Source organism: Aythya marila (genome assembly GCF_965140915.1).
Source record: "Aythya marila genome assembly, chromosome: 6".
Classification (NCBI taxonomy): Eukaryota; Metazoa; Chordata; class Aves; order Anseriformes; family Anatidae; genus Aythya; species Aythya marila.
The window spans coordinates 28288767-28301920 of NC_139047.1; the positions used below are offsets into that span (position 1 = coordinate 28288767).

General features: G+C 41.0%; 1 protein-coding gene across 1 annotated transcript in view; it reads right to left on the reverse strand.

The window, feature by feature from the left end:
- Positions 1 to 13154, reverse strand: part of THSD7B (thrombospondin type 1 domain containing 7B) — a 444053-nt gene that overhangs the window by 23400 nt on the left and 407499 nt on the right. Inside the window, exons 18-19 of the mRNA XM_082763038.1 lie at positions 9131 to 9264; positions 8263 to 8416 (exon numbers count right to left, since the gene is read on the reverse strand). Of these exons, the coding sequence (XP_082619164.1) occupies positions 8263 to 8416; positions 9131 to 9264 (288 nt within the window). The remainder of the gene's footprint in view (positions 1 to 8262; positions 8417 to 9130; positions 9265 to 13154) is intronic.

A 13154-nucleotide genomic window follows, 5' to 3' on the forward strand; every position in this document is an offset into this window, starting at 1 on the left:
CCTTACTCTTTCAAGTTAACTATGTAAAAAATTGAACCAAATATTTATGGAACTGAATAAGCAGCAGGAGGGAGGGACTTGCAAAGGAAAAGATGAAAGCTGGAATTTTCAAAGGAGCAAGAGGGAGCTGAGTATCCAGCCACCATGGAATCCCAATGGGCTTGGGTGCACAACTCCTGCAGGACCCCACAAAAATCCCAGGCTGGAAAAATTAATTTTTTACTGCATGGCAAAGAATAAGGGATGACTTAGGAGATGCAAAGTAGTTAGGTGTTGTGAACAGTGAAAATTAAAGAAGAGGGATTATTTCCAGTGGGGAGATACTGAGGGTATTAACAAGAAATAAAGAAGAGAAGCGTGTCAGCTGCATAGCAGGAAGAAGATATGTCACCACTGCCATCACTAACAGCAGCATGCATCTAGTCCTGAATTTGGATCTTAAAAAATAAAAGAGAAAAAGATAAAAGAGAAAAAACAATCACCACTGACTGCACATTACATTTTTAGGAGGTAGGACAGGAACAATATTGCCAGTAATATTATAGAAAAGGCAGCAAAACAGAGCAAAGTGATTTGAGTAATTTAAGTAAGCAATTGTCACAGAATTAATTAAGATCTGGGCAAGACTACAGAAAGGGTTGATTCTGAGTATTCTTACAAATGAAGAAAATGACAGACAACTCGACTCTTCAACAATACTCTTCCATATGAAATAGTAAAGGTGCCCTTTCAGTGACGAGTGGTGTTCCTCAGGAGTTGGTTTTGGGACTGGCACTGTTTTACATCTTTGTTGGTGACACGGATAGTGAAATTGAGTGCACTCTCGGCAGGTTTGCTGATGACACTGAGCTGTGTGGTGCAGTTGACACACTGGAGGGAAGGGATAGCATCCAGAGGGACCTGGGCAGGCTGAGAGCTGGGCCTATGCAACCTCATGAGGTTCAACAAGGCCAGGTGTGAGGTCCTGCATCTGGGCTGGGGCACTCCTAAGCACAAACACAGGCTGGGCAGAGAATGGACTGAGAGCAGCCCTGAGGAGAAGGGCCTGGGGGTGGTGGTTGATGAGAAGCTTGACATGAAGTGTTCAAGGCCAGGCTGGATGGGGCTTTGGGCAACCTGGTCTGGTGGGAGGTGTCCCTGCCCATGGCAGGGGGTTGGAACGAGGTGGTCTTTAAGGTCCACTCCAACCCAAACCATTCTGTGATTCAGATGTATACTTCAAGACTGGATCTGCTCTACCCCACTAGGAATGAATGCTTCTTATCACAAGCATATATAAATTTACATATTTTGTTAATAAATAAAAAACACTGTGATTCAGCAATCCTTTACTGAGTATCTTCATTTCCGACTCCTCTCTTTCAATTAAGTAAATGCTATACTTTCACAGACATTATTTTACTTCCTGCTGTTCCACTAATAAATACTACTTTCACTGATCATAGATTAAGCTTTTTATCATTATTTTTACATTAAGTCGGCCATTCCTTTTTGTAAGCAACTAGTTTGTGCTCAGCATCAAACAATGCTGCCTCTATAGCAGAAACACAAGAAAAAAGGAAAAGGTGCAGCCACCACCACTGTTCAGAGACAGGCAAGTACATACAATAGAAGCGTAAAATAGTGGGAATTTAATTTTGACTTGTATTTCTGAGATCATCTCCTTACAGTCACGCTATTTATTTTTATGCCTGTGGTTATAAATCCTGTAACTAGGTTCCACAGTTGGAGAATTTGGATGTAACAATGGGCTTAAATTGGGCATCATAGGAAATCTTCTTGCCCAGACACTGAAAGTCAAGGTGACAGACTTAGATTGAAATGATTTATTAAGATAGATTTAGACGGTGTCCAAGCCAGGAGATAGTTGAACTGAGCTCAGTGCAGAAGCCCAGGCAGCTGCTGAAGCTCTCCGTATCACATATTTGCAGAGGTTGATGATTTGTGCTGGGGTCTGGATAGAGCAACCCTTGCACACAGCTCAGGTACAGTAAACAGGAAAAGAAGGTGGGTTCAGATTCTGCCTCTAGCTTGAGTGCAAAAGGCTATGTCTTGGCTCTGGAGACACCTCCAGCAAATTGCAAGGAGGTGTCTCCAGAACAGACATATGCCTGATCTTCCCAGGAAACCAAGGCTCTGCTCTGCCAGGGGTTGGTACTACCAGAAAGACAGCTCAGTCTTGCTTCTGCCTGGGGATTAGGAGAGTTTGATATCTGCATGGCAAGAGGAAAACCTTTGTCTAATTTCTGCCTCTACTCAGCATAACTGAAACCTACTTCCTACACTGCCCAGGCTATACATAGATTATAGATTTCTGAATCAAACAAGGAGGATGAATACGGGTGCTAACTGGCCATAAATATGAGAGAAAACAAGAAAATGACATAGCTGTGACTCATGGAAGTAGAAGGTCAGAGGCCTGGACAACTTCAAGGTCAGGCACCAACCAAATCTGGGACTTAAACTTCACAGACTATGTTGTTTGTTGGATTTAGTCTAGATTCTTCCTTCACTGTAAGCAATGGAGTGTGTGATTCAGGACGGTACTTCCCTTGATATCAGTGGTATGAATAAAATTAATTTCTGGATGGAAGTAATAACAGGCACGTAACTCAGGCCACTCATTAATATCCTACAGCATAAGGACATCATACACAAAGTTTCTTTACATGTATGAAAAGACTGTCCCAGACATTTTTGGCGTTCTTTTCTATGAAGTGTGAAAAAGTTGAGTTAAAGCCAAGGATCTGTAGACCAGATTATATAAATGACAACAGAAACAAAGTATTCTGAGGCAACAGGAGGTACATACCACATTAAGGGAGGAATGAATTGGCATCTCTGCTAAAGGACCACTCACTTCAGAAATTATAAAAGCCATCTTCTTCACTCTGTGGAGGAACTGGCACTATAACTACTGCATTTTTAATATTTCTTTTAGCAAGACACATTTTTCTACCATGACCAGTTGCCACTATTCTAAGCTAATATTAAAAGTGAGGGATATAAACACACACGAAGAACATTCCCAGACTTTGGTCCAGGCAATAATAGAACAGACAAAGCACATAAAGTTTATTCCAGAAGAGAAGGACATTAAAAAGAATAAAACTGTAAAGTTATGAATGTTAAGTTCTGAGTAAGGGTTGTTAATATATTACATATCAATATATACTATCAGACCTTCTTTATGATAGATTTAAAAAGCTGTCCATTGATCCAGGCTTTCACATGCATCATAGTTGTACAGCACAAAGGTTGTAACCCAGTAGAAAGCCCTTTAAGCTGTTTAATTTATCAAACAGCTTGTATAATGCATACTGCACTATAAATAGCTGGCCACATTATATTTAACAGGCTATTCATAATGAAACATGTAACCTCAAACTAAGGTAAATGCGTTGGCAGCAACACGGTTTGACTATTTTTAACATTGCAGTGAACCATTATATTGTTCATGCAGATGTGGATATTTCAGAACAATTTAACAAGCCATTTACAATAACATGAGCAGTCTTTTGAAATTAAAATGCATCTGCGTAGCTTTTTTTTTTGAGATGCATCTAAGTTCTAAATCCCTATATAACTATTGTTTCTTTAATTATTGTTAAAGATGAATAAAGGTGAATAAAATAAAGCAGTGAACCAAGAAAAAAACACATCAGTTGATAACTTTTTTATAAGGTCATCCAAAATATTAAGTCACAACTAGGCATAAGGAGCAGCATACGTTCTTCCAGGAAAGCCTTGGACTGGCATAATTCTTATTCTTCACCTGAATGAATTATTCCTTGGTCTAGAAATTCAACTCTATGCAAGGTTCATTCTTCAGTCCAACCTGCACGCTACAGGTCCTCTGCTAAATTTACAGCTGATACCTCCTGAGTGATTCTGTAGACGTCAGTAATGCTTGCAATAAGCCACAGAGTTTACAAATGAGTCGTAAATCTATTTTACAGTTGGCTCAGAGGGAAAGCATTTACAAAGCATGATGACTCAGATGCACACCTAAGACCAAAGTCACTACACCTGTGAGTCAGCTGTACTGCCTGGTACCACTTTTAGTATGAGCAGTTATCTGAATACTACACACACACACCATAGATTCAAGAGAATAATAAATCAGTTGCTACAAGTCCTGAGCACTGTACATAGCTATTGATCCATGAGGAAAATGCTCACTGAAATAGAGACAGCTGTTCTCACTTGCTTGACATGTAACCTCCTATAATTAACTAATTTCAGACCTCTTAGAATTAGCTGCTAGAAATGCCAACAGCTGAGGCAAACAAGAAGGCCACTCTGATCTGATAGTGGGGCTGTGACTGCTATCCACATAGTAGCAAACAGCTAACAAAAAAAAAAAGAAAAAAAAGAGGAGGTAATTATTTCAGGGACTTGTAGCACAACTCGCATATTAACTCATTTTAAGAATGCTTTGATGAATTCAATTGAAGTCAATTAATTACATTTCCAAGTCAGATGAATACAAAGTCAAGACACTGCAGGTAGTGCATGTTATTCGATCGCTGAATATTTAACAGAGATGATAGGATTTCAGTTTCCAGATTGTTTAGCTGGGTCTTTGAGCAATCAAGTGATGATGTCTGGCTGAACACGCTATTGTAGCTGGAACGAATACGAAATCTCTGAAGCAAAATGCAAGTCAATCCAATTTGCTCATGATTTTTTTTTTCTAACTAACTAGCAAGCTTCAAACTGCTATTTTAAATGCCTTTAAAGCTTGGTATTTAAGTTACATGAATGTTACTTAGCGACAAAGAAGAAAACTTTATGAACCAAAAAACAGTCTTCAATCAGAGAGAAAATCATTCTGAATTTAATTCTTACAATAGAGAATACGAGAGTAACAGGAAAGCTTTAAATCAGTAATTATGAGTTTCTTGAATCCAGTAAAGAGACAGAACCTCAAATGTAACCTCAAGGTATTACATTTCAGACAGCTGCATTTCTGGGTCACAGCAAAGTGCTGTTGGAGGAGATATTAAAATTTATCTTTGTGTAGCAGTGTAAAACAGCAGTATAATCAAGTTGCAAAAATTGCAATTCAATTGGAAAATACACATAAAAGAATTTTGTTAGTATCTTAAAGTACAAAAGAAGGCCCCACTAACACCAATATTCAAAGCAAAAGGAGCCAAAAATGTAAAAGGAATACAATAGATGTTGCATGTTTTTGTAGAAGTATTGAAGCAAATACTTCCTATTGACAAAGCAGTCGCCACCTTTATGACTCATTGATTTCAACATGATTCAAGATCATTTACTATCCTAAAAGTGGAAAATCCACATGGGAAGAGTATTGCTACAAGATAAAACACTAGTAATAAAGTAATACCCTAGGAAGTATCCAGAGTACAATGACATATTGACAAAAAGGGTAAACTGGCTAATCTAAAAGGCCTTTTTATATTCAGCTGATAAGACTTAGTTATTCTGCTATCAGGATGAATTTATTATCAACACTATAAAATTGGAGCAAAGCACCGAAGTGACTGGAAAAGAATTCTCCCATGGCCAAAATCTTAGGTAAATATCTTGAATCAAAGAGATACTCAGTCAAAGATGATGCTGAAATTGGAGTTGCTCATTTCTTACAAACTAGAATTTGTCAAGTTTCATAAATCCTCTTTATCTCCAGTAAGCCAAACATGGCCAGAGATACAGGAGGATTTCCCAGGATGCTCTTTGGCAGCTGCCTCACAAGAGTGCTACGACTAAAGGAATGCCAACTATTTTGATATGAAATGTAAATGTGCTTGAAAAAGAGCAAAAAGGATGTATGGTTTGTCCTTTTCATTTTGATATGATGTGATCCTGCAAAAGTTTCAGGTTACTTGGGGAAGAAAAAGGAGCCATACTTAGGAAATGTATTTTCAGTGAGTATACAAAAAGTGCTTTATACATCCTCTGAAGACAGGCGTTTGCTTCCAGCTTGGGATGAACCAGAATCCATGCAGGAGTTTATCAACTACAGAGCATTATTCCCTCAAAAATTAAACAGGCAGCCCTAATGAGCTAAAGGTTCTATGTATGCCAATTTACTGATGTGTTTTTTGGGACTCCATGGGAAGACATGATGCAGGTTGGAGGCAGAACAGGTCTGACCATAAGACTTAACAAGAGATTAAGCTCCAGATGCAAAAAAACTCTTATATTTTTGTGTCAATATGTAGGGTCTCCAGGCAAGGTCCAGATGCAAGCTCTCCGTTAAAGTCAGTGGAGCTATTCAACTGAGAACATGTAACTTTTCCTTAAAAATGAAACTAGAACTTCGACAGACTCCATTGCTTTTGTAACTCTAGTATTGACTGTGTCCACCTGTTCGTGGCCATTCTCCAAAACTGCCTTTCCCTGTGGCTACTCAGGAGACTGAAGGATGCTTCAGTCATCTTGGTGCTGGCAATGCCTCACTCCTGGACACATTATACTCTGTCTCTACTCCAACACACTGGTACCAATGCACAGAATGAACATATACCACTGCCATGGTTTGGTCATTCTGCATACAGCAAAACCCTTGCTTGCCTTGGAGTTGTTAAGCATCTGCAGCCTGGGAGGGACTGTGCTGTGTGGTTCTCTTTTAAAATCAAAGGAACACAAACAGCCTGTGTAGCTATAAAAGTGAGACAGCACTGCTGTAAACTCTTCAAAGGGAGGGTTTTATTTGTCCATAAAACTTCAAGCTGTTTATTGTTTCGTATCTGGACAGCACTATTTAAACACATGCTCCATCCACACACAGTCGTCTCAGTTTCACAACAAAGCACTGCAGAACAGCTTGTGAAAGCATATTGTTCAGTTAATTGCATTGGCATGCAGACACCCTCACATTTATGAATTAACATCCACCATGGCAAAAGGAGGTACAAGGAGACACAGGGACTGTGGCACTTGTCCCTGCAACTGCCAAGAGCTGTGATGCCTGATGGAGCGCAGCCCACAAGCTCTGGTCATCCCTTTTGTGCTTCTGTGGGCTGCAGAGACTTCACCATTCCTGAAAAGGAGTCTTTAGGCAAAAAATCACCGTGTCTTAAGGATACTAGGATGTTTACAGCAGTCCTTCATGACCAACTGACTGCCAATAAGGCATCTGAAAAATACCCACTGGCCTTGAGGATCTCTGCATTAGTTTACTGCATACTGAAATGAAGAAAATCTGTTTCTGGAAACAAGTTAATGACAAGGAAACAGCCCAACCGCAGTGGGACTTTGAAAGGTATCCAAGCATCCGTATTGGTTACAAGAGCATTGTACTTCATCAAAACTATGCTGCTCAGGAGGAGGTAAATACAGGAAATGAAACACAAGATTTTATTTGACATATTCTTACTGACTATATTGATAGGCTACACAAAATATTATGGAAGGAAATTACCTGTGTCAGCAGTAGTATAAATCCCTGTCCAATAACCACTAAGACTTTTGATAATGGCCCTGTTAACATAGGGGCAATGAATATATGTTTGTCACTTAAATACATCAACCAAGTCTGTTACAAAAGCCCTTAGATTAAACCTGGCACCTACTCAACACTGATCAGAGAGAAACAATAGGTTTCCAACTACGTGCCTTGAGGCCAGAGTGTTTTCACAAGACAGAATTTGCAGGTTCTTTCCATCTTGCACACTTAGAAAAACTGAGAACATTTGGCAGTTGCTTGAGTCCCTGCATAATTCACAAAGTTTCAAATATTTGGTGACAGGACAAATTATTCAGGCATCTTGCTGCCATACCCTTCTGTTGCTGTTGCCTCAAATTTTCCCTCAGGGTTTTAGGAGGAGGAGATGCCGGAGAGAAATACTGTCTTTTTGAGAAGAGAAAGCTGTCATTCCCTCTGGCCCAAGACCTGTCCAGAGGAGTGCCACCACTGTGGGAGATGTGCATCACCCCGACAGCACTTCCCTGAGACTGTTTCCTGACACAGACTGCCCTTAAGTGCAACTGCAGTGCTGAACCCCTCACCTGCTGTACTTGTTTGGGTCCCTGCCTGCAGACCAAGTTGAAGGATGGGTTGAACCATCACAGTAATACCTCTGTGTGTTTTACTAACTGATTTTCTATCGCCCAGTCTCTGTAGAAATGCAAAAATCTCCAGATTGGCTGTAGGATCCATTAGGCCTGACTTCCCTTGGAAAATCATTTACGTTGTTGTTAGAAAATTTTCTCACAGAGTGATTGAAGGACAGAGAAAGATGAGTGAGGAACATCGCCCATGGAACCACAGCCAGGTAAGCCTACCTGTGGACACGTGCTCCACTGTCCCCAGTCAGACACTGCACACTCACTGGGGCAGTACAAGCTGCACTTCTGAACTTCATCCGGGATTTCAGCCTGATTGCACAGGGTGTTGGGTACCGTCTCCCCTCTGTGGTCCTCAGCAGCACTTACACACCTACACAGAAAACAGAAATTTTCATGTGAGGATCATCAGCTTATTACAGTGATGGATATCAGCAGGTCAGAGTGACTCCAGTAGGACACTGGATGTAACACAAAGCTATGTGAAATATGGCTGGTCAAAACGTGGCGTTAATGGCATTAATGATGCCAACTGAAACAGCTACAGACATGACAGGCTTTTGTTACTCACAGATTTCAATAAATACTTTGAGTAAACATTTCCAGCCTCATACAGGGGCTTTTAAGTTTGATTATATGACAGACGAATGAAGAGAAAATGACAATCAGCAAGAACAAACCTGTGTGTTCCCACTAGTAACATCCTCGTTACTCCCCCATGCCTAGGGAATGAACACTTCCTGATAATGAACACCACTTCAGCGAATGCAGTGCCATTACTTGGGGAAAACATTAGCAAAGCAGAATATGGAGGCTTTGCAGCTCAGGAGGCTGTTATATCTCTATGGCACCTAGGTTAAAGAATCCTAATTTAAACATCAGGCCTTCTTCCTGAAAGAAGTCTCAATCACAACACCAGGCTGCACATCAGAGATGCTCTTCCTGTAAACCATCACACAGAAACGCATGTTTCTTTTCATTTGAAATCCTTTGGACTCCACAGCGTATTCACTTAGCCAGTTATTTCAGCTTTATGCAAGAACGTTGGAGCTGTTTAATTTACAGTCGTGCTTTTGTCTTCACGCACCTGACTTTCCTCGTTTGTATTCCTTCTCCACAGTGGAGGGAATTTTGTTCACTGTTGATTTTGCACGGAGACCACGGTTCGACTACCCAGGAATACTGATTGCACTCAGTGTAGCATGGGACTGCCTCGTACACCTGCCAGGAAAAAGAATCAAAACTATTCATTTGAACTATCTGGGTTAGCATCTCTGCAGAAACACGTCAGCCAAAACCACAAAAGAGTACGCTGAAAAACATCCTGGCTTATGCTCCTTATGCCACAAGTGTTGTCATATCTTTAAGTTCATTTATTCATTATTGACTTGCCAAGGGTTTTTTAAGTACATAATAAACAGTAGTATGCATGCAGCATCTCAGAACACAGGATAAATAACAGTTATTCTCTAAAGCCAGAGCAGGAATTCCATTACAATTTCATTTGCTCAGACTGCTCTTGCTATAATCTATCATGTCATTCACCAGGACCATATGCGCTGCATCTTTTCATGTTTCAGAAGGTACAAGTTTAAAATCAGCACTCATTTACCTCTGCTTCTAGCATATCCTGGGAAGTCATTTACTGTAAAAGAACGAAATTTCATGCCTCCTACAAATCTCATCTTCATACACAAACACCATAAATGCTTTTTTTCCCTGCAAGTGACTTATCTCTAACGTATCTCCCAATCAAACATGACTGTGCATTCACCTGAACTATGGTATCTATGGAGAAAGAAAAATACAGCCAAATACAGAGAAGGAAAAAAAAAAAAAGGCAAAAGATTGATAAACATTTCTAAAAGATGTCAGACATTCAAGCTGTTAGAAGCAGTACACTGAGAAATAGCACTTTAGCAGATTTTTAGGTTTAAACAAATGAGCATGTCAACAGCTCTGCTATGGCAACGAATAAAAGTTATTTATTTTGAATCCAGTTTGTCCACAGAAGCTGATTTGAAGACACAATGTTCTCTTTTGCTTTGTCCGAACACACTGTGTGTTGCCCTGAAAAAATACAGCACACCGAAGATTTCTTCTTCCACATGCCGAAATTCCCTTGGCCTTGCTGCTGTGAGCAGTTCAGGTCTCACTGTTAAAATAACTGTAGATCAATCCACCCCACCCCTCAAACAAAGAAATTCAGCCGCAGGTGAAATTTATAGCTTCATTTTAAAATAGCAGATTATGACTATTCATGTTGTGGTCAGAGTAATAAAGAAACCTTACCTGCAATATTTTAGAGGTAAAGGATGAGGAGATTTAGAAACCAGCTTGAAAGCACAACTGGTGCCCCATCAGCACATTAATATCTTATCAAATGAAAAAAAGATACTTCGCTAAAGAGTACCCCTCGGGAATGGAAAACATCAGAAACTAATATGAACTGTGGGTCTGTCTTTGGAGGTCTATAAAGTAAGAAAAGCTGAAAAGTGATGAACAAAAAAAAAAAAAAAAAAAAAAGAGGAAAAACTGAAAAGAGAAGGACCTAGCAGTCAGGGCTGGTGGGAGGCAAGAAGAGGTGAGCAAGAGCATTGCGTGCTCTCGGTAGATGGGAGAGGGAGTGGAGCGCAGGGCGTCAGGGCAGCAGCACTGCTCAGCGAGAGGCACGGGCTGCCAGGGTGCAGCCAGCCCAGAGGGCAGCGGGGCAGCCATGACCAGGGGCTACCAGGCCACGGGGGCTTTTACATGTCAAGCTTTTGCTGGGCCTGCACAAAAGGCTGTGAAAGATCACAGTGCACATCATTCAGTCTAGGTTGATAATTTCCTAATGCCAAAGCAATGGTACCTGGCCTAACTATACAATATACAGGTATATATATTCACATATGATATGAAGCGTATATTGAAGCTGAGTTTCAAGTGGCACCCCAAGTGCCACTAACTCGCTGTGCAGCCCTGGGACCTGTGCTCCTAGCCAAGCCCACAGGCACTGGGAACACAGCCGCACACATTGAAGAGCCGGCTCACTCCCCAGCAACACCCATCAGCTGGATGTAGAGACAGCACCCCTGTCTTATCAGCACCCCTGCTCTACCAGGATGGGGAAACAACTACACTCTGCCTGCACTGTCTGACAAAACCCCCTGCCTTCTACAGATGTCAGTGGGAGATGTGCAGGGTGTGATCAGAACCCTTGTTGCAAGGGAAGGCAAAGTGCTGGATGTGCCAAGAGCTGGATGCAGGCACAGGGCACCCGCAGCCCTGGGGAGGAATGTCTGCCTGGGCAGTGCCACAGGAGGTGAAGTCTCAGCTGCTACCAGTGTGCTATCACACAATAACTACTACTACTGCAGTTTGGTGGTCAAAGTCTGCGGTATTTCCCATGTGCGTTATGTTTCTGCATAAAAAAAAAAGCAGGGTTTGCGCAGGGATGGGATGCCACACAAGACCCTGTGCACCGTTAGAGAAATACAACTGATGTGATACCTCAAAACGCTCTCTTCTGAAAGCAGGCAGGGTTGCGATAATAAAGCTGTTAATAGAGCGTTTGTACTCTGCTACCTAGGCACGTCAAGCCTGCATGACTGCATGTGAAATCTCATCAGCCTCTGTCCTGTGACACACGTGTTGCTCCGTACGTGCAGAGCAGGACACAAACACACCACTTTGGTGGTACCCCAACAGCCAACTCCAGCACTGCAGCTCATGCTCCATGTGTTCACCCCAGGGAGCTCCACAGTGTGGCAGCCTCTTGCTGCCCTGCTCTGTACACCCAAAAGACACAAACCACAGAGACAACAACAGTTCCTGTGAAAATAATCCACTTACAGCTCACCCTTTCCAAACCTAGGCAAACTTACCGTGACAACGTATTTACTGTGCATTCAGGGTCAGCCATCCAACCAAGGAACGCACTACCACATTGTAATTTATTAATTTACTTATAGGTCAGGAATAATGCTGACCTTCCAGAGGACATAGAGAAGCAAATGCCCAGCTGATGTGATTCATTAGAAAAAAATCATAGCTATACTTCAGGTAGCTTTTCTGATGAGCACCTGCAGCTTAAACTAGAACAAGGTTCAACACTTTTGAAAATCACAGTGACTCCATATTTCAGTGAACATCAAGATTTATTGTCCCTCAAGGTAAATATTGACTCTGGTTTTCCCTCAGTCAATATTTTAGCTTTCAAGACAGTAAATCTTGGTGTTCGCCTCAACTTAAGTCAATATCTGCTTATTATATTAGAACAACCAAACTGATCACTGTAGCAGTTGCCTGAGACCCCCGAGGACAACCTCTGTGCTATTCATTTCTAATAAAAATGTTCTAAATTCATTGCTAACATAAGTCCATTTCACAGCATTGCCCTTATACCAAGGTTACATTAGACTTAATACACTGAATCAGCCTGAACCAAAGAAATAACAACCTACTTTTGAACTATGGAGACCAACGTGAGTAACACTAAAGCCACGTATGTGCTAAAAATTCTCATGTAGAAAAAGAGCTGACTTTCCCTGTTTCACAATGACACTTCTAGGTAAAAAAAATTAAAAAAAAATCAAGCATAGATATTAAAAACACTCCTAGTGAGACTTGCCAGCAATTTTACCCACTTCTAATACTTTTTGCACACCCACTTGTATATTTCCCACATATTCAGACTTCAAGAGGCAGCAGCAGTGGGATGGCACCATGCGCAAATGGCTTCCTCCTCCACTTACAGCCATGACTTCCCAAAATCTGGACTGCAGCCAGCACTTCTCCTGCAAGAAGCCTGACACGAATGGACCCGGAGCACAGTGGGAAATAAAGCTGCAGAGATGTCCATCCACTGCAATTACCTGCACATCTATGTTGCCTCCATCGACTTCATCCAAATCTCTTTTTTGGTGGATAGCTGCTATTCTACCCATACGTTAATTGAATATATATATTTTATTTTATTTTTGGTAATGCTATAATATTGCCTTCATGTTCCATTTAATCCAAACCAGATATTTTCTATTAATACATTTATTTTACTTGATTCTTTAAAACTGAATTCAAAATGGAGTATGTACTTTGTTAATTACTTAAGTGCATGTCTGATTTGGCAG